This window comes from Lipotes vexillifer, unplaced genomic scaffold (genome assembly GCF_000442215.2).
Source record: "Lipotes vexillifer unplaced genomic scaffold, Lipotes_vexillifer_v1.1 scaffold853, whole genome shotgun sequence".
Classification (NCBI taxonomy): domain Eukaryota; kingdom Metazoa; phylum Chordata; class Mammalia; order Artiodactyla; family Lipotidae; genus Lipotes; species Lipotes vexillifer.
In genome coordinates this window covers 1,416,388-1,439,016 of record NW_006792734.1, presented here as the reverse complement: position 1 = coordinate 1,439,016, position 22,629 = coordinate 1,416,388, and the positions used below count along the sequence as shown (strand labels likewise).

General features: G+C 36.6%; 1 protein-coding gene across 7 annotated transcripts in view; it reads right to left on the bottom strand.

Annotated features, from left to right (window-relative positions):
* Positions 1-22,629, bottom strand: part of DLG1 (discs large MAGUK scaffold protein 1) — a 296,591-nt gene that overhangs the window by 72,242 nt on the left and 201,720 nt on the right. For all 7 annotated transcript variants that reach the window (XM_007465853.1, XM_007465852.1, XM_007465854.1 and 4 more), the window contains one exon: positions 16,009-16,111. In XM_007465853.1, the coding sequence (XP_007465915.1) occupies positions 16,009-16,111 (103 nt within the window). The remainder of the gene's footprint in view (positions 1-16,008; positions 16,112-22,629) is intronic.

Sequence of the window (22,629 nt, the reverse complement as noted above, 5' to 3'; positions counted from 1 at the left end):
ATCCATTCAGCCAGTCTATGTCTTTTGGTTGGAGCATTTAATCCATTTACGTTTAAGGTAGTTATCAACATGTATGTTCTTAATTGCCATTTTCTTAATTGTTTTGGGTTTATTATGGTAGGTCTTTTCCTTCTCTTGTGTTTCCTGCCTAGAGAAGTTCATTTAGCATTTGTTGTAAAGCTGGTTTGGTGGTGCTGAATTCTCTTAGCTTTTGCTTGTCTGTAAAGGTTTTAATTTCTCCATCAAATCTGAATGAGATCCTTGCTGGATACAGTAATCTTGGTTGTAGGTTTTTCCCTTTCATCACTTTAAATATGTCCTGCCACTCACTTCTGGCTTGCAGTTTCTGCTGAAAGATCAGCTGTTAACCTTATGGGATTCCCTTGTATGCTATTTGTCACTTTTCCCTTGCTGCTTTTAATATTTTTTCGTTTTATCTAATTTTTGATAGTTTGATTAATATGTGTCTTGGCGTGTTTCTCCTTGGATTTATCCTGTATGGGGCTCTCTGCGCTTCCTGGCCTCGACTATTTCCTTTCCCATATTAGGGAAGTTTTCAACTATAATCTCTTCAAATATTTTCTCAGTCCCTTTCTCCTTCTCTTCTTCTTCTGGGACCCCTATAATTCGAATGTTGGTGTGTTTAATGTTGTCCCAGAGGTCTCTGAGACTGTCCTCCATTCTTTTCATTCTTCTTTATTCTGCTCTGTGGTAGTTATTTCCACTATTTTATCTTCCAGGTCATCTATCCATTCTTCTGCCTCAGTTATTCTGCTATTGATTCCTTCTGGAGAATTTTTAACTTCATTTACTGTGCTGTTCATCATTGTTTGTTTGCTCTTTAGTTCTTCTAGGTCCTTGTTAAACGTTTCTTGTATTTTCTTCATTCTATTGTCAAGATTTTGGATCATGTTTACTATCATTACTCTGAATTCTTTCTCAGGTAGACTGCCTGTTTCCTCTTCATTTGTTTGGTCTGGTGGGTTTTTACCTTGCTCCTTCATCTGCTGTGTGTTTCTCTGTCTTCTCATTTTGCTTAACTTACTGTGTTTGGGGTCTCCTTTTCACAGGCTGCAGGTTTGTAGTTCCTGTTGTTTTTGGTGTCTGCCCCCAGTGGCTAAGGTTGGTTCAGTGGGTTGTGTAGGCCTTCAGGTGGAGGGGACTGGTGCCTGTCCTCTGGTGGATGAGGATGGATCTTGTCTTTCTGGTGGGCAGGACCGCGTCCGGTGGTGTGTTTTGGGGTGTCCGTGGACTTATTATGATTTAAGGCAGGCTCTCTGCTAATGGGTGGGGTTGTGTTCCTGTCTTGCTAGTTGTTTGGCATAGGTTGTCCAGCACTGTAGCTTGCTGGGTGTTGAATGGAGCTGGGTCTTAGCGTTGAGATGGAGATCTCTGGGAGAGCTTTCGCCATGTGATATTACGTGGAGCCGGGAGGTCTCTGGTCAGAGGCACAGGCCTGACACCCAGCCGGAGCACCGAGACCCTGTCAGCCACACGGCTGCTAGTGTTGGAGGGTCTCCTGCAGAGGCAGGGGTTGGCTGTGTTTCACCGCGGGGACAAGAACACTGGCAGAAGTTCTGGGAAGTACTCCTTGGCATGAGCCCTCCCAGAGTCCACCATTAGCCCCATCAAAGAGCCTGTCTAATTTTATTTTTAATAATGACCATGTTGGGACTTCCCTGGTGGCGCAGTGGTTAAGAATGCGCCTGCCAATGCAGAGGACACAGGTTCGAGCTCTGGTCCAGGAAGATCCCACATGCCACGGAACAACTAAGCCAGTGCGCCACAACTACTGAACCTGTGCTCTACTGCCCACAAGCCACAACTACTGAGCCCACGTGCCACAGCTACTGAAGCCTGCACCCTAGAGCCCATGCTCTGCAACAAGAGAAGCCACGGCAATGAGAAGCCCACGTACTGCAATAGTAGCCCCCACTTGCCGCAACTAGAGGAAGCCTGCGCACAGCAACGAAGAGCCAACACAGCCAAAAATAAATAAATAAATTTATATATAAAGAAATAATGACCATGTTTAACAACTAGTTTGCAAAATTCCTGAAAGTTTAACTGACCCTTGTAAGCCAGTACATCACTGCACTTATTCAAGTAACTTCTGTGATTCTTTAGTTCTGAGTTCCTAGTTTCCCTTCACTTTTTGTTTGATAATTCCTTACTGCCTTAGCAGCACTTTGATGCTTTTAATAAGGTGTTCATTATATTTCACGTAGCACTATTAGTTGTTTTCAGCCATTCAGCCAACCCAATTAACCAAAGTCCTAGTGATTTAAAATATTCTACATTTTAGAAATTTAAAAACTCTCTGTAAAAAGATCACATTACCTTATTTTATAGTGAGGCAAAAAATGTTCTTTCCTAAGAACTAAGTTACTACAAAGCAGCTACAGTCTCAGTCAACATTTAAGATATTGGAGACCTAAACTCAATTCCTGATAATTTCTTAAATACGTGCCTTGCTTATTTTGTTCACTCTGTTCAGATTTTCATATTTATGGTCTTTACTTACTATTAATAATTCCTCATAACCATCTGTCCATTTATTCCAAATATATTTCAATACTTTCCTCAAAGTTACTTTTCCTTTAAGCCTTCCATTTCATTCACCTAGCTAAGATTCCCATCTTTTCCTTTTGTTTCAATCAATTCATACTTTCAGCTCTAACAATTTCTACCTTATACCCATCCTGTGTACCCTTTCTTATATTTTATTTTGGAGGAAGAGTCTCATTTCTTTTGTTCTGCTAAGTCATTTGCACCCCTCTTCTAGAAATTTCACCACAGCTCATTTCAGGAAAGCTACCATTGGAGAGAGCTAAAATGTTACCTAAGAGATAATCTCCACTAAGCATTTCAGAAATTCCTGAACCAAACTATATTTCCTGTCATGAAATATATTAGGGAGTCTCTGAACTACTGACTGTAAATTAAATAATATGTGTATGGTTATAAGAGGAGAGAAAATGTTTAATAGCAAACTTTCTGCATTTTATTCTGTTTTCAACTTCTCATCTTAGTTTGCACCTCCACACTTCAAGTGAAAAGATGGAGGAAAGCAGGGGGCAGAAGAGTGGGGAGAAATTTTACCTTCCCCAATTTCTTTGAAACTCGCAATCCCAACTATGAAGAATAAAACTCATTTATACTCTATAATGAAATATATTAATTAAATACACAGTTAACATCTGAGAGCAACAAGTATCAGAGAATGGATATTATGACTGGTCTAGAAAAGAAAAATGGAAAGTTTCTGAGTAGGAAGTCAGCCTGGTTGTTTTAAGTAGTTAGGAAAGGGTAGAAAGGTATAGAAAGGAAAGTAAGATACTGAAAAAAATTAATTAGGAACCTTCTACAGAAAACCACTTTAAGAGATGACATATGTTTGCAAAGAAATGCCACTAATCCAATACAACCTCTCTATTCAGTCTCCAGACTCTCTTTGGTTGTTACCAAAAGTAATTATGAAAATAAAATGAGAAGATAGGTTAAAACTCAATCTCTGCAACTCAGATTTAAATTAAACCTTTGAAACACAGAAAAGCTTCTCTGGCCAAACCTCTCAGCTTTTCTAGACTTCAGTCACTTCAAGATTAGGGACAGTAACACCAATCCCAAAGATTTTTTTTCTCCTTACAAAAACGAAATAAAAATACCTCATAAGTTTAAGACATGTCCAATGGGAAACAGAACATACATTTAATATGTTTAATTCTTTCCCTTTGCTCTTTTTCCTTTATAATATCAATATAATTAATATTCTCTGAACCAAAAAACAAGGTCTGGAAGTTGGTATAGTATACTTGAGGAACACTGAGATAAAACATTTTTGAGTTTAGGGTTTGTGAAGGGAGGTAGCTTTAATGTGTAGTTGAGAGGTGTTCAAGGTGTGGGGACCACTTGGAACCCCAGAGTTGTCACAGAGATTATTTTATGCTGAAGACATCTGAGGTTCAACAAATGTAGAAAAAAGCCTTCTTAGAGCTTTCCTTATTTGACTAAAAGGAGCAACTTCTGGGAAATGAGGCTATTGTAAATCTCCTCTCTTGGGGAGCTTTACGGCCTTGAAGAAGATGGAAAGACCACTCATACTGTAGAGACAAACATCATCACAAATTTTCTCCTAAAAATGTACTTTTCTTTCCTTAAGAAACCTATTTATTTTTCCCACAGAAGGCTTTTATCTCCACTTCCTTTTCCATACTATGTTAGGTAGATAAGCCTTTAACTTTAATCATTTAATGAGCCAACTCCTTCTTTGGTTGGCTCTGTGTATGCAGGCAAAATAAAGTATTTTCTTCTGTTAATCTGTCTTCTGTCAGTTTAATTCATAGGCTCCAGCTACTGAAACTAAAAGGGTAGGGGAAAAGTTTTTCCTCCTCTACAAAGGGCTAGAATGAATCTTAATCACTTAACAGCTATGTAACTGGCAAGTTACTTAACCTTTTTGTGCCTCAACTGTAATGTAAAATGATGGTAAAAGTGCCCACTTTATAGGGCTTTATGGGAATTAAAAGAGCTAATAAACATGGTTAGATGCCCGGCACACATTTTTTTCTGTTATAGTCTATCACCCAGCCCATAGGAGAGTCTATAACTATAGACCAGGAACTATTTGTCCAAATTTTGTAACTTCTGGATATGGAGCAAAAAACTAGAATTGTATTTCCAGTGCCCATGTTTGATTTCTGATTATAATTCCCCAGAATGATTAGTAGTAAAGATCTAAAAACAAACTGTTGCTTGTCTTTGGAGTTAGTAAAACTGGGGGAGCTAGGAGTTAAAGTCATTCTAAATGTATTGTGGAGATTATTTTTTCATACTTAGAGCCTACGTCATAAAAGTTCAAAGTATACAGGCTGAAAAACTCATAACAGTATTTCATGGGAGACCAACAGGCAAGCTATAGATCCTAAAAGATAAAAACTTACTCTTCCCAAAAAGTTTTCCTCTTCACTCTTTGCCTGTTTGTATGTATGTATATATGTCAGATTATCAATGAAGCAGAGAATCCCAATGGATTCGTCAATAATAAAGTGAAGATACTAACTGCAAGGAGATGACTGATTATCAGAGTATCAGGCGACTCCTTTTGTACTTTGTAAAATAGCCCCCTCACCAAGAAAGAAAATCTGACTCTTATCTTCAATTTATATCCTTGGCCCTCACAGCAGTTACACACTGATGATGTGGAATATGTTTTTTAGAAAAAGTGCTGTACAACCAAAATACATTTGTTAAAACTACATAGTTAGTATTAAAGCAAAACATAAAGCCATCAAGTCACTGTCTAATAAACAAACATAAGGTAAGTAGCAATACAGCAAGGAGGACAGGTAAGTTTTTAAAGTACCCAAAAGATGCTTTTAAATTTTACCTCTCTTATCTTTGGTCTTCTGTTATTCTTTATAGAATGTCATTTCTTCTCTCTGCCCATCTAAAGACTACCCATTCTTCAGGTTTCCAGTTAAGCCCCAATTGTACTCTATGGCATTTTTTCCTCATACCAGGCAATATGATTTACCTCCTTTTGAATTCCTAAGGCAATGTTTGTTTTCTGTGCTCTATTGGTACCTACCTTGTGTTTATTAGGCAATGACACCATAGCTATGGTAAAAGAATATAGTATAAATCAATACTGCCAGACTAAACACTCATCAAAATATTCCCAGTGAAAAGTATCTAGATTTTGAAGGCAACAGACCTGGGACTGAAGCTGAGCTATTACTAGCTTTGTTATTTGACTCTATATCATCACCTGTATGTAGGGATATAGCTATGTGTTTCATAAGGCTCTAGAGCAAGGCTTAAATAAACAAAAAGCCAATAGGCACCTAAATAAACATAAAATTATAAACTGTGTTAAGTTGTTTAAAGAAAAAAAATGTCACAGTGCTATGACAAATGGAATTATGAGAAGGAGCCAATCATATAAAGAATAGGGGCAAAGAATATTCTAAGAACAAACAGAATGAACAGAGAATTAGGAAAATACCTGGTGTAATCAAGGGTCTGAAAGAAAAAGGCCTGTGTGGTGAGAGCTGAAGGAGCAAAGGAAGGAATAGAGGGCATGCAGTGAAGCCAAATGTACTATGCTATGCTCAATCACACAGGGCCTTGCAGGCACTATTAAAGGCTTTGGATTTTATTCAGAGTATAATTGGAAGTGTTTTAAATAGAAAGTTATACAATCCAATCTTTGTATTTAAAAAGATCATTTTGGCCGATGAATGGATTGGAGAAAGTCAAGAAAGAAGTAAGAAGACTTGCTAGAGGCTATTAGAATAGGTAAGATATGATAGTGGGTTTGGTAAGGGTAGTGGCCAAGACATAGGGGTTGAGAAAAGGGGAGGGAAGTCAAGGATGACTCCTCACCTTCTGGCTTAACCATCAATGGAAGTGCCATTTACTGAGGGAGTAAAAGAATTGTTTCAGACATGCTCAGTTTTGAACATTAAAGAGATATACACCTGGAGAAATCAAACAGGACAAAAAGTCAGGTGTTGAGGAGATGTTTGGAAAAAGATATATACACAAGAATAATTAATATAAGGGTCTAACCTTGAAACATAGAAGATGTCTGCTAAATAGCAGCTACTTGGATAATCAACATACAATGCAAATTCTCCTTGATACAAAAGTAGCTTCATCAAGATGAGAATAGTTTAAAGTTTTGAACACAACTAAAGAAAAAGTATCAATCAGAAAGATTCATACAGAAGAAAAGTACAGAAATCACAAAAAAAGAGCAAAAGAAAAAAAACAGAGTACAAGCACAGAAAAAGATAATCTGAAAGAGATTCCTAGGTGCATGCAATAACTATCCTAGGAAAAAAGGGTAGCCCACCCTTGACAACCATCAGTGGCAAGTATACCTACTCCATACAGGGGTACATTAGGCTTAGTTAAGAGTCACTAAACATAAAAATTGTAAAATTAACAATCCTTATGCTCACCAAGCATTAGAGTAGTTCTTCCTTTTATCAATCAATTCTTGCCTCCTTATTAATAATATTTTTATTGGGTTCCAGAAGTTTCTTTATTTTTCTAATCTTTTAACTCTTTATTTTGTATTGGAATATAGACAATTAACAATGTTGTGATAGTTTCAGGTGCACAGCAAAGGGACTCAGACATACATATACATGTATCCATTCTCCTGCAAACTCCCCTCCCATCCAGGCTGCCACATAACATTGAGCAGAGTTCCCTGTGCTATACAGTAGGGTCCTTGTTGGTTGTCCATTTTAAATATAGCAGTGTGTACATGTCGATCCCAAACTCCCTAACTATCCCCTCCCTACTTCTTTCCCCCAGGTAACCATAAGCTCATTCTCTAAGTCTGTGAAATCTGTTTCTGTTTTGTAAGTAAGTTCATTTGTATCATTTCTTTTAGGTTCCGCATATAAGGGATATTATACGATATTTCTCTTTCTCTGTCTGATTTACTTCACTCAGTATGACAATCTCTAGGTCCATCCATGTTGCTCCAAATGGCATTATTTCATTCTTTTTAATAGCTGAGTAATATGCCATTGTATACATGTACCACATCTTCTTTATCCATTCCTCTGTTGATGGACATTTAGGTTGCTTCCATGTCTTAGCTACTGTAAACAGTGCTGCAGTGAACACTGGGGTGCATGTACCCTTTCGGACCATGTTTTTCTCTGGATATATGCCCAGGAGTGGGACTGCAGGGTCATATGGTAGCTCTATTTTTACTTTTCTAAGGAACCTCTATACCGTTCTCCATATGGCTATACCAATTTACATTCCCACCAACAGTGTAGGAGAGTTCCCAACTCTCCATACCCTCTCCAGCATTTACTGTTTGTGGATTTTTTGATGATAGCCATTTTGACTGCCATGAGGTGATATCTCATTGTAGTTTTGATTTGCATTTCTCTAATAATTAGTGATGTTGAACATCTTTTCATGTGCCTCTTGGCCATTTGTATGTCTCTGAAGAAATGTCTATTTAGGTCTTCTGCCCATTTTTTTATTGGGCTGTTTGTTTTGATAATATTAAGCCTCATGAGCTATTTGTAAATTTTGGAGACTAATCCCTTGTTGGTCACGTCATTTGCAAGTATTTTCTCCAAATCTGTGGGTTGTCTTTCCATTTTGTTTATGGTTTCCTTTGCTGTGCAAAGAATTTTGAGTTTAATCAGGTCCCATTTGTTTATTTTCGTTTTTATTTCCATTATTCTGGGAGATGGCTCAAAAAAGATATTGCTGCGATTTACGTCAGAGCATGTTCTGCCTATGTTTTCCTCTGGAGTTTTATAGGGTCCAGTCTCACGTTTAGGTCTTTAATCCATTTTGAGCTTATTTTTGTGTATGGTGTTAAAGAATGACCTAATTTCATTTTTTTACACATATCTGTTCAGTTTTCCCAGCACCATTTCTTGAAAAGACTGTCTTTCCACCATTGTGTAGTCTTGCCTCCTCTGTTGTAGGTTAATTGACCATAGATGCATGGGTTTACTTCTGGGCTTTCTATCCTATTCCACTGATCTATATTTCTATTTGTGTATCAGTAGCATACTGTTTTGATGACTGTAGCTTTGTAGTACAGTCTGAAGTCAGGGAGTCTGATTCCTCCAGCTCCATTTTTCTTTCTCAAAGATTGCTTTGGCTATTCAGGGTCTTTTGTGTCTCCATACAAATTTTAAGATTTTTTTGCTCTAGTTCTGTGCAAAATGCCATTAGTAATTTGATAGGCTTTGCACTGAACCTGTAGATTGCCTTGGGTAGTGTAGTCATTTTGACAGTGTTGATTCTTCCAATCCATGCCATCTGTTTGAGTCTTCTTTTCTTTCTTTCATCAGTGTCTTATAGTTTTCAGAGTACAGGTCTTTCGTCTCCTTAGGTAGGTTTATTCCTAGGTATTTTATTCTTTTTGACATGATGGTAAATGGAATTGTTTCTTGAATTTCTCTTTCTGATCTTCCATTGTTAGTATATAGAAATGCAACAGATTTCTGTATTAATTTTTTAACCTGCAACTTCACCAAATTCATTGATGAGCTCTAGTAGTTTTCTGGTAGCATCCGTAGGATCTTCTACATAAAGTATCATATCATCTGCAAACAGTGACAGTTTTACTTCTTCTCCAGTTTGGATTCTTTTTATTTCTTTTTCTTCTCTGATTGCCATAGCTAGGACTTCCAAGACTACGTTGAATAAAAGTGGCAAGAGTGGACATCCTTGTCTTGTTCCTGATCTTAGAGGAAATGCTTTCAGCTTTTCACCATTGAGTATGATGTTAGCTGTAGGTTTGTCGTATATGGCTTTTATTATGTTGAGGTATGTTCACTCTATGCCCACTTTCTGGAGAGTTCTTTTTTTTTTTTAATCATAAATGGGTGCTGATTTTGTCAAAAGCTTTTTCTCCATCTATTGAGATGATCATATGGTTTTTATTCTTCAATTTGTTGATGTGGTATATCACACTGATTGATATGAGGATACTGAAAAATCCTTGCATTCCTGGGATAAATCCCACTTGATCATGGTGTATAATCCTTTTCATGTATTGTTGGATTCAGTTTGCTAATATTTTGTTGAGGACTTCTGCATCTATGTTCATCAGTGGTACTGGCCTGTAATTTTCTTTTGTGGTATCTTTGTCTGGTTTTGGTATCAGGGTGATGGTGGCCTCATAGAATGAGTTTGGGAGTGTTCCTTCCTCTGCAAATTTTTGGAACAGTTTCAGAAGGATAGGTGTTAGCTCTTATCTAAATGTTGATAGAATTTGCCTGTGAGGCCATCAGGTCCTGGACTTTTGTTTGTTGGGAGTTTTAAAATCACAGTTTCAATTTCAGTGCTTGTGATTGGTCTGTTCATATTTTCTGTTTCTTCCTGGTTCAGTCTTGGAAGACTGTACCTTTCTAGGAATTTGTCTATTTCTTCCAAGTTGTCCATTTATTGGCATATAGTTGCCTGCAGTAGTCTCTTATGATGCTTTGTATTCCTGTGGTGTCAGTTGTAACTTCTCCTTTTTCATTTCTAATTTTATTGATTTGAGTCCTCTCCCTTTTTTTCTTGATGAGTCTGGCTAAAGATTTATCAATTTTGTTTATCTTTTCAAAGAACCAGCTTTCAGGTTCATTGATCATTGCTATTGTTTTGTCTCTATTTCATTTATTTCTGTTCTGATCTTTATGATTTCTTTTCTTCTACTACCTTTAGGTTTTGTTTGTTCTTCTTTCTCTAGTTCCTTCAGATGTAAGGTGAGGTTGTTTACTTGAGATTTTTCTTCTTTCCTGAGGTAAGATTGTATTGCTATAAACTTCCATCTTAGAACTGCTTTTGCTGCATCCCACAGGTTTTGTACCATTGTGCTTTCATTTTCATTTTTCTCTAGGTATTTTTTGATTTCTTTCTTGATTTCGTCAGCGATCCACTGGTGGTTTAGTAGCATATTGCTTAACCTCCACGTGTTTGTGTTTTTTATAGTTTTTTTTTTGTAGTTTATTTCTAATCTCATAGCATTGTGATTGGAAAAGATGTTTGATATGATTTCAATTTTCTTAAATTTACTGAGGCTTGCCTTGTGTCCCAGCATGTGGGCAATCCTGGAGAATGTTGTGTGTGCACTTAAAAGGAATGTGTATTCTGGTGCTTTTGTATGGAATGCTCTACAGATATCAATTAAGTCCATCTGGTCTCATGTGTCATTTAAGGCCTGTGTTTCCTTATTGATTTTCTGTCTGGATGATATGTCCATTGATGAATGTGGGGTGTTAAAGTCCCCCACTATTATTGTGTTACTGTCAATTTTTCCCTTTATGGCTGTTAGTATTTGCCTTATATATAGAGGTGCTCCCATGTTGGGTGTATACATATTTACAATTGTTATATCTTCTTCTTGGATTGATACCTTGATCATTATGTAGTGTTCTTCTTTATCTCTTATGACAGTCTTTCAAGTCTATTATGTCTGATGTGAGTATTGCTACTCCAGCTTTATTTTGATTTACAGTTGCATGGAATACCTTCTTCCATCCCCTCACTTTCAGTATGTATGTGTCTCTAGGTCTGAGGTGGGTCTCTCATAGACAGTGTATATATGGGTCTTGTTTTTGTATCCACTCAGCCAGTCTATGTCTTTTGGTTGGCGCATTTAATACATTTACATTTAAGGTAATTATCGATACGTGTATTTCTACTGCCATTTTCTTAATTGTTCTGGGTTTGTTTTTGCAGGTCTTTTTTCTTCCCTTCCTCTTTTGTTCTCTTCTCTTGTGGTTTGGTGACCATCTTTAGTGCTGTGTTTGAGTTGCTTTTTCTTTTATTTGTGTGTGTATCTATTGTAGTTTTGGGGCTTGCTGTTCCCATGAGGTTTTTTTAATTAATTAATTTATTTTATAAATTTATTTATTTACTTATTTTTGGCTGTGTTGGTTCTTTGTTGCCGTGTGCGGGCTTTCTCTAGTTGTGGTGAGCAGGGGCTACACTTCGTTGCGGTGCGTGGGCTTCTCATTGTTGTGGCTTCTCTTATTGTGGAGCACGGGCTCTAGGTGTGCAGGCTTCAGTAGTTGTGGCACATGGGCTCAGTAGTTGTGACTTGCAGTCTCTAGAGCTCAGGCTCAGTAGTTTTTGCGCATGGGCTTAGTTGCTCTGCGGCATGTGGGATCTTCCCAGGCCAGGGCTCGAACCCGTGTCCCTTGCACTGGCAGGCAGACTCTCAACCACTGCGTCACCAGGGTAGCCCTCCCATGAGGTTTTGATATAACAGTCTATATGTACAAGGCTTTTTTTTTCCAAGGTTTTTTTTTTTTTTTTTAAAGCTGCTAGTCTCCTTCCTGCCTAGGAGTTCCTTTAGCATTTGTTGCAAAGCAGTCTGGTGGTGCTGAATTCTCTTAGCTTTTGCTTGTCTGTAAGCCTTTTGATTTCTCTGTCAAATATGAATGAGAACTGGGTACAGTATTCTTGGTTGTACAGTATTCTTGGTTGTAGGTTCTTCCCTTTCATCACTTTAAATATATCATGCCACTCCCTTCTGGCTTGCGGAGTTTCTGCTGAGAAATCAGCTGATAACCTTATGAGAGTTCCCTTGTATGTTGTCATTTTCCCCCTGTTGCTTTCAATAATTTTTCTTTGTCTTTATTTTTTGTCAATTTGATTACTGCATGTCTCGGTGTGTTTCTCCTTGGGTTTATCCTGCCTGGGACTCTCTGTGCTTCCTAGACTTGGTTGACTGTTTCCTTTCCCATGTTAGGGAAGTTTTCAGCTATTATTTCTTCAAATATTTTCTCAGGTCCTTTCTCTCTCTTTTCTCTTTCTGGGACCCCTATAATGCGAATGTTGGTGTGTTTAATGTTGTCCTTAGGCTGTCTTCATTTCTTTTCATTCTTTTTTCCTTATTCTGTTCCGCAGCAGTGATTTCCACAATTCTGTCTTCCCGGTCACTTATCAGTTCTTCTGCCTCAATTATTCTGCTATTGATTCCTTCTAGTGTATTTTTCATTTCGTTCGTTTTTTTGTTTGTTCTTTAGTTCTTCTAGGTCTTTGTTAAACATTTCTTTCATCTTCTTAATCTTTGCCTCCATTTTGGATCATCTTCACTATCATTATTCTGAATTCTTTTTCTGGAAGGCTGCCTATCTCCACTTCATTTAGTTGTTTTTCTGGGATTTTATCTTGTTCCTTCACCTGCAACATAATCCTCTGCCTTTTCATTTTGTTTAACTTTCTAGGATTGTGGTTTTCATTCTGCAGGCTGCAGGATTATAGTTCTTCTTGCCTCTGCTGTCTGCCCTCTGGTGGATGAGGCTATCTAAGAGGCCTGTGCAAGCTTCCTGATGGGAGGGACTGGTGGTGGGTAGAAATGGGTCTTGCTCTGGTGGGCAAAGCCTTGCTCAGTAAAATTTTAATCCACTTGTCTGCTGACGGGTGGGGCTAGGTTCCCTCCCTGTTGGTTGTTTGGCCTGAGGCAACCCAGCACTGGAGCCTACAGGCTGTTTGGTGGGGCTAATGGTGGCCTCAGGGAGGGCTCACGTCAATGAGTACTTACCAGAACTACTGCTGCCAGTGCAGTGACCCACAGTTGCCCCCTGCCCCTGCAGAAGACACTCCAACACGAGCAGGTAGGTTTGGTTCAGTCTCCTATGGGGTCACTGCTCCTTTCCCTTGGGTCCTGGTGTGCATGAGACTTTGTGTGTGCTCTCCAAGAGTGGAGTCTGTTTTGCCCAGTCCCGTGGAAGTCCTGCACTCAAATCCTGCTGCCCATCAAAGCCAGAATCCCTGGGGATTGCTAGTCCTGTTGCTGGACCCCCAGACTGGGATGCTGACGTGGGGCTCAGAACCTTCATTCCAGTGGGAGAACTTCTGTGGTTTAATTGTTCTCCAGTTTGTGGTTCACCCACCTGGCAGGTATGAGATTTGATTTTATCATGATTGTGCTCCCCCTTCCCATCTCACTGAAGCTTCTCCTTTGTCTTTGGATGTGGGATACCTTTTTTGGTGGGTTCCAGTGTCTTCCCGTGAATGGTTGTTCAGCAGTTGTGATTTCAGTGCTCTTGCGAGAGGAGGTGAGCACACGTCCTTCTACTCTGCCATCTTGAACCAATACTCCAGAAGATTCTTTCTTGATAAAAATTAACTAGAATATGTCTGAATTTTGACCATTCTGAGTTAATTTTTTATCATGCTGTGTCTTTTCAATGTAAAGTTACTTCTTTTTAATCTAGTAAAGTTTTCTTGAATGAATTATAATTGCAAGCATTTATTCTTTTCTTTTTAAAAAATTTACTTTTCCCAGAAAGTCTACTTAAGTATATCCTGTGTGTGTGTGTGTGTGTGTGTGTGTGTGTGTGTGTGTGTGTATATAAAATATATAATTGCCTGTCTTTTCTCTCTAACCTTTAAAAATTCTTTGTTTCTATTTCGTTTTGTTTACTTTTCCTATGGTATCCTTATGTCCCCTATTGATTGTTCTGCAGTGTCTCTTTAACTTTGTGTTCCAATTTAAGAAATTGGTTTGCTTTCTTCTCCTTTCCGGGGTTCTGCTAGCTCAAAATTAAACTCTTCTGGTTGTTAAGCCATCTCTTCCTACAGTTCTTTACATATCTACTTTGTGGTCTTCTTTCAAAGAAGTGAATGCATAAATTGTTTAAGAACATTAAAATCAAAGTTTCATCTGATATGTGCCAATTTTTTTTTTGTGTGTGTAAATGCATGTTTGTGACAACTTTTATCTCTTGCTAAGCTTTGCTATTTGTTTCCATGTCTCCTTATTAATATCTTTGTATGAATGCCAGGCTAGTTCCTTTTAAATTGCTTATTACTGAATGAGTTGGCTGGACCAGAAAGTTTGGGGTGCAGGGTGGGGATGGAAGCACAGGTTATTTTTACAGCCTTTAAAACCAAAAGACTGCCTTGATAGCATCAGATAATCTGACAGACTGTTTTAACCAAATACTTCCTTTAAACAAAACCACATCAAAGATGGCTTCCGCTCTAGCTTGCTCACTCCAATTTCTATGTGGCCTGCCATAAACAAGGGATAATGTTTTTATACTTCAAAAACAAGCCCCCCACCTTTAGAAAGTACAATTTTCTGTCATATTCTATGTTCTGCTACCACTGAGCATTTTCAACATTCCATGCTTTTACTCTTCCCTTCTTTACATGTAGCTTTTGCCAGATCTTAACCTGCTTAAGCAGCCTTTGCCTGTATTTTGTTGTCCAGGTATTATACCTGTCTTCTTAGTTTTGCTTAATGTGAAGTGAAGTTGTATGGGTAGAAATATGTGTTTATTTTCCTTGTTGCTTTTGTGTGTTTTCTGGGGAGGTCAAGGAGCAGATATTGACTTACCCTTAATCATACCTAAATAGTCTATATTCCTCATAAACATATAAATAAGAGGCTTTCTATAATACTAAGCAAGCACTGATTATAATTTGTTTCCGTATAATATGCCTACTGGGCAAGAATGTGTTGGCCAGAAGATAAAAGCATGTGTAGTCCCACTGGTAGTATTGTTTCTCACAAAAATTAATGAATTAGCATTCTGACTTCATATATTAATCCCTATTTGCTTGATTAATGTGATATATTTGGAACTTACCCCTTACATAAATGAATTTATTCTTGTTCAGTTACTGAACCTAGAATGCTGAGGTTTATAAGAAATATTATGAAATAGCAAGCAATGCCCAACATACTACTTTGATCAGGTAAAACACATATTAGGTTTTGTTACAGAAATAAATTCCACTCCAAGAAAAGAATAATATATGTAACAGCTGTTAAATCATAGAATGATTCACCTGGCTCCTTTAGTCACATCATTCTTTCCTTCTTCACCTTGTTTATGAACATTAACTAGTGTGTTATGTATTCTTTTGGGTGTTTAAGCTTTTTAAATTCCACTGAGGTTTTACTGAAGTGGTTATGTTGATGTAAACTAGAATCTTATGTATGTTTAATATGACCTCAAATTTTCCATTATCACCTTCTCCCAGCAGGAACTTGGTAAGGTCAAGTCCATGATACCTCACTATTTAGAAAAATATCATATCTCAAACTTACATTCTTTCTCTTTAAGTAACAATAAAGGCTATTAGAAACATATCTTAAACCCTGTTATTAATAAATATAACCTAATTCAAAGGTCAAAAAATACTGAGATAACCTAATTTTCTTTGGCAAAATTACTATCTTTGCTTTTCAACCACTGAGTTAGTCAAAGGTATACTTAAAGGTATGTGTTTGGTTAGATGACACATTTAAAAAGATAAACTCCTGAAAATTAATCCAAATAATAGAGAAATATTCAAAGAGTTGGCAGATACAAGTTCCTAAATTCTATTAAAAACTCTTTGATCTGGATAGTGAATTAAGTTCAAACTAAACAAATAACAGATTAATAAATCAGACAAAAATACAAAAAGAAAGTTAAGCTTGGGAAGTTAAACATTATTAAGAGGAAGACTTCTAAAAACTGGAATAAAAAATAAATACAGACAACAATAATTTATTACCTTCAGGTCGATATTGTGCAACAATTGTGACAGCTTGGCCAGCATTTTTTAAAGCAGCTGCTGCCTGCTCATGGCTGGCAGTTCTGAGGTCAACACTGTTTACCTGTAAATCAAACCACATATTAAATTCGAAAGAAAATCATCACACTGATTAGAAATCACAATAGCCTATTCTTTGAGCAGGCATAGATTAAAAAAAATTACTTGCAATTGCTTTATCACTAAAATATTTTCTTGTTCTGATTTACTAAAAATATGTTATACAGTAAAACAAAAATATATTGTATAGTCAATCAAAACAATTTTATTCACTTAAAATACTATGTTTACTGTCAAGTGAACAAATCCAAAACATTTTCCCCTAAGTTTTCCAGAAGGTTGTCTATCAATCTCTTGAGAAATGCACCTTAATTTGACAACTTGAAAAATCAACAAGTGTCATCATTTTGTACATTTCATTTCACCAGTAACTCAGGCAATGAGAGGGAAATTCATTTTGTTTACAGCATCCTTTCAACTCCTGCCACGTTTTCACTACTACTCATCTCAGTTTCAATTCTCTTCCTTCCTTTCCCAAACTAAAGCTTCCATTCTTTTGGAGTAACAGGAAAGCAATTACTTTAAGGATTAAAATAGCTCAGATTTCAAGGACTGACATTTAAACACAGTAAATGTTATTAAATGAACAAGAAGACTTTTTTGAAAACAGGGACCTTCCTTGGGTAAAATAATTAATGAGGTGATCAATCCTACTCTAGAAGAACAGGCAACTTCATTATTATTTCTGAAAGGCTGCCAGCACGTAGTACGCTGCAAGCAAGGTACACTATCTTTAGAGACTGAACCTTTTCCACTACAAGAAAAACTTAATAGGACATTAATGTGAGCATTAAACTTAAATGTAATTAACTTTAAATATTTAAGTTGGCTTTTTTCCCTAAGAACCATGAATGAATAAAATACAGCAATGGGGGCTTCCCTGGTGGCACAGTGGTTGAGAGTCCGCCTGCCGATGCAGGGGACACAGGTTCGTGCCCCGGTCCGGGAAGATCCCACATGCCGTGGAGCTGCTGGGCCCCGTGAGCCATGGCCGCTGAGCCTGTGCTCCGCAATGGGGGGGGGGGGGGGCACAGCAGTGAGAGGCCTGCATACCACGCGCAAAAAAAAACAAAAAACAAAAAACAAACAGCAATGTTTGGGACCTTTACTGAATATTTTTGGAAAGAAGAACTGTCACACAATTTTAGTATGACAGCCTGCTTCACTGATGTCTAATCAAAGACCTGTTAAAAATTACATACCAATTTTGGAAAATTTGACTATAGCCCAGAAATTCCTGGGATCATAAAATTTACATAAAAGAACATTTTTAATGTTTAATGTAAAACACTTAGAGACCTGATGTTTTACATTATCTATAAAGGATATTACTATGTAACTAAGTTAAAATGTACAGACACCTCTTGAATGAAAAACAAGATCCCAAAACCTTAATCTAAACAAGTATAACATAATGTGGCTTTATTAGAGTATCTATCTCTAGCTTAATATCTTATTAGAGAATAACTGAACACAATGTATAAATAGTTCTACATTGAACATAAAGAAAATCCTCCTAATTTCTAGCAGAAAAAATTAGAGAATAAATATAAAAGGTAGACAAACTTTCATAGATTATTTTAGAAAAGATCACAATTTTTAATGAATTATTCCTGAGCATTGGATCCCTTTGCTACAGAAAAGATCTGAAAACAACCTACATAGATTCAAAGGAGAATAATTTGTTGACAAGACTACAAATTAAAAATGTTCCTAAATAACGCCAAACATTTTAATGGAATACATTATCAAGGATATTTTAGAAGAAATCCTGGTACTGAGAAACGTATCATGTAAACAGACTTAGGGTCACTTTTTTATGGAGATACAATTTATATAAAATCCAAACTTTTAAAGTGTACAATTTAGTGTTTTTCAGTACATTCACGAGCATGTGCAACCATCACCATGCTTTAATTCTGAAACATTTTCATCAGCCCCCACCCCCAAAAAACCCACTACCCATTAGCATTCATTCCTCCCTTCCCTCTCCCCTTAGGCCCTGGCAACCACTATTCTACTTTCTAACTCTAAGGATTTGTCTGTTCTGTACATTTTATATAAAAAGGAATATTACAATATGTGGCTATTTGTGTTTGCCTTCTTCACTTAGCTTGTTTTCATGGTTCATCCTTGTTTTAGTCTGTTTTAGTATTTTGTTACTTATTATGGCTGAATCATATACCCCAATGTATGGATATTCCATATTTTGTTTATCCACTTTGTTAAATTTATTCTTTTTGATACTACTATAAATAAAATTATTTTCTTAATTTCACTTTCAGGTTGCTCAACTCTGGTATATTAGAAACACAACTGTTTCTTGTATAGTGATTCTCTGTCCTGCAAACTTGCTGAGCTTGGTTATTATCTCTGATACTTTTTTTGGATTTCCTAAGATTTTCTATATATAAGATCATGGCATCTGCAAATAAGAGATAATTTTCCTTCTTCCTTTTTAATCTAGAAAGCTTTTATTTCTTTTTCTTGCCTAGCTGCCCAATCTAGAAACTCCAGCACAATGTTGAATAAAAGTACATGAGTGGACACCTCTGTCTTATTCCTGATCTCACAGGGAAAGCTTTCAGTGTTTCAGCATTTGGTGTGACATAAGTAATCAGTTTTTCATAGACATCTTTTATCAGATTGAGGAAGTTCTCTACTATTCCTAATTTGTTTGGTGCTTTTATGATGTAAGCTGTTTGTTTCTGACAGGAGCTTTTTCTGTTGAGATGGTCATGTGGCTTATATCCTTAACTCTATTAACATGGTGTTTTACTTTGGTTATCCCTGTGTTGAACCAACTATGCATTCCTTGGACAAATTCCACTTGGTTATGGGGTATAATCCTTTTTTAATGCTGGTGTACAATCCTTTTTTTATGCTGCTGAATCCAGATGGCTATTTTGTTGAGGATTTTTACATATAAATTCATAAGGGATATTGTAGTTTTCTTTTCTTGTGATGTCTTTGTTTGGTTTGATATAAGAATAATATTGGCCTTGCAGAATGAGTTGGGAAGTGTTCTTCACACCTATTCCCTTTTTGGGGAAGAGCTTGTGAATGGTGCTAATTCTTCTTTAAACGTTCTATAGATTGCACTAGTGAGGCCATCTGGTCCTGGGTTTTTTCCTTTGTGGGAAGTTTTGATTATCAATTCAATCTCCTTAATTGTTACAGGTCTACAGTTATAGTTTCCATTTCTTCTTGAGTCAGTTTCAAATGTTTATGTCTTTCTAGAAATTTATCAACAATTACACAATATGTATAACTATATATCACACATAATCTATATAACACATATATTATAAAATGTCCTTAGATTCTGAGAAACAATTTTTTTTCCTAAAGTCTACTTTGTTTGATACTTGTATAGCCATTTTATGTGTTTCTTGGTTTCTGTTTGCATAGCATATCTTTTTCAACCTTTTACTTTCAACGAAGATTGAATCTAAAGTGTGTTTGTTGTAGCAAGTATATAATTTGATCTTTTTAAATCTACTCTGTCAATATCTGTCTTTTAGTTGGAGTATTTAACCCATTTACCTTCAATGTAATTTATCAATAAAAAGATTTATGCCATCCATTTTGCTATTTGTTTTCTTCACACCTTGTCTTTTTTGTTCCTCTATTCCTCCATTACTAACTTCTTTTGTAAAATAGGTGTTTTCCACTGTACTATCTTAATACCCTTTAAAAAAATTATGTATATTTTGAGTTATTTGCTTAGTGGTTTCTCTAGATCATAATTAACATTTTATAACCGTTTACTTTGAATTAATACCAACTTAGTTTCAATAGTATATAAAAACTCTGCTCTTATAATTCTGTGCCTTCTATACCCCCTGTGATACTACTGTCATATAAATTACATCTTTACACAGTGTGTGTGTGCCCATCAACACAGATTTAAAATTACTGCTTTATTTAGTTGTTTAAATTATAAAGGAGAAAAAAAAGAGTTACAAACAAAAAATGCACTTATGCTGTTTTATATTTACCTATATAGTTACTTTTAACAGTGCTCTTTATTTCTTCATATGGATTTGGGCTACTCTCTAATGTCCTTTCTTTCTGGTCTGAGGGATTCTCTTTAGTACTCCTTGTAGGGCAGGTTTAGTGTCTATAAGAGAAGTTAAGGAGATTAATAACTTCCTTAGCTTTTGTTTACCTGGGACTCAGATTTTTCCTTCGTTTCTGAAGGATAGTTTGATTGGGTATAGAAACCTTGGACAATGGCTTTCTTCTTTCAGAAATGCCTTCTGGCCTCCATGATTCTGACAAGAAATGAACTGTTAATCTTACTGAGGATTCCCTGTAATCAGTGATTTCTCTTTGCTTTCAGGATTCTCCCTTTGTCTTTTGATATTTGATTATGATTTATCTGTGGTGTGGATCTCTTCAAGTTTATTCTACTTGTAGTTCACTGAGCTTCTCAGATGTGTACAATGTTTTTCATTAAATTTGGGAAGTTTTTTGCCATTATTTATTCAAATATTCTTTCTGCCTCTTTCTCTCTCTCTTGTCATTCTGACTTCATTATGCATACATTGGTACACTTGATGGTATCCCCACAGGTCTTTGAGCCTCTGACAATTTTCTTTCTGTTCTTCAGCCTGGGTAGTCTTAACGGACATATCTTCAAGTTGGCGGATTTTTTTCTTTTGCCAGGTCAAATCTGCTCTTGAACTTGTCTAGAGGATTTTTTTTTTTCCATTTCAGTTATTGTACTCTTCAACACCAGAATTTCTGTTTGTTTCTTTTTCATAAAAGAAATCTCTTTATTGACATACTCTACTTGGTGCGATATTGTTCCTATACTTTCCTTACATTCTTTAGGCATGGTTTCCTTTAGTTCTTAGAATATATTTAAAATATCTGATTTGAAATCTTTTTCTAGTAGTATAGTGTTGGGCTTCCTCACAGTTTCTACTGATTGCTTTCCCCCCTGGGTATATTTTCTTGTTTTGCTGCATGTCTCAATTTTTTGTTTAAAACCGGACATTTAAAATAATATAAAGTAGCAATTCTGGGTATAAGATCTGTCCTCCTGCCCAGGACTACTGCTGTTTGTTATAGTAGTTGTTTGGTGACTTTTCTGAATTCTGTAAGGTTTGTATTCTTTGTTGTATGTGCCAGTGAAGTGTCTGCCTGATTAGCAGAGTGGTCAGTTAATGACTGGACAGAGACTTCATTAAATGTGCACATGTTGGGTAATGCCTTCAACAATCAGCTAGGCAACTGATGATTCTGCCTTAATCTTCACTTCCTTCTTGCACAGAGTCTCATCGTCAGCCAGAGGTGAGAGTTTAGGGCCTTTTCAGGTCTTTCCTGAGCAGGCACACAGTCCAAGACCATGCATGTGTCCTCCTAGATTCCAAAGTATAAGAGCTTTTCAAAGGTCCTATGGAGAGTTCACTCCCTAGCTTTTCCTTTTAAGTTTTTGATTAGTCTACTGTTTGCTCCAACTGTTACCAATGTCTCAGGCAGCCATAATATGCCTGTAATTGTTTTTGCAATTACCCCAGGGGAAAAGGCTTTTGCACTGGTGGAGCTTTGAATCAGGTCAAATACAGGGAACCTTTCAAATAGGATGTTCCAAGAACCCACCAGACAGGTCAAATTATGACATTTCTTTGGAAAAGAAGCTCTGAACATTCTACCACCATTTTGCTGTCTCTAGTGGCTGTTGGGCCACTGGTTCTCACTGAAAAGGTGGGCTATTTTTCAAGGCTAATGTGGTGATAGAGAGCCAGGGATGGGACTTAGGCAAATTAAAATTCTACAAAGCTCATTCTTACAGAGATTCAGCAACTTTTTTTTTTTTTTTTTTTTTTTGAGTAAACACTTCCTGAATGGCTGTCAGTTTTTGGTTAATTTCCAGAGTTCTGAAAAAGTTTATTCTAAAAACAATTTTGGCCACTTTTCTCACTGTTTTTATGAAGGAGAGAATTTCTGTTGAAGTCTCTTGGGTCACTTTCCACATTTCTAAATTTTCAGGGAATATCAACTATATCCTCCTGCCCTATGCTTGTCATCACTGGAAATAACAGTAATATTTCCATTTATACCATAGTGAAAAATGCACTGTTCAACATCTGTACAATAATAAATCTTGACTTAAAAAGCTTCTTTCTTCAACAAAATTAAATATATCAAAGGGAATATTTTATAAAAATTATTATTTATTTCCGTGCCTTCCCAAATATTTATGCTTTTCTCAGTAATGTGGGTTATCATTAAGAACATCAATAACAGGGATGTCTTTAGAACAGTGGTTCACACGGTTTGGTCCCAGGAGCAGCAACATCAGTATCTCATGGAAACTTGTAAGATATATAAATTTGCAGATCCTATCCAAGTCATACTGAATCAGAAACTTTGGGGATGGAATCTAGGAATCTATTTTTTAATAACGCCTTGAGGTTATCCTGATACAAGCTGAAGACTGAAAATAGCTAAATTTTGTGTAAAGAGGTACTTAAGTAAGTTTTTCTGGGTTTTATTTTAGTTTTGAATATC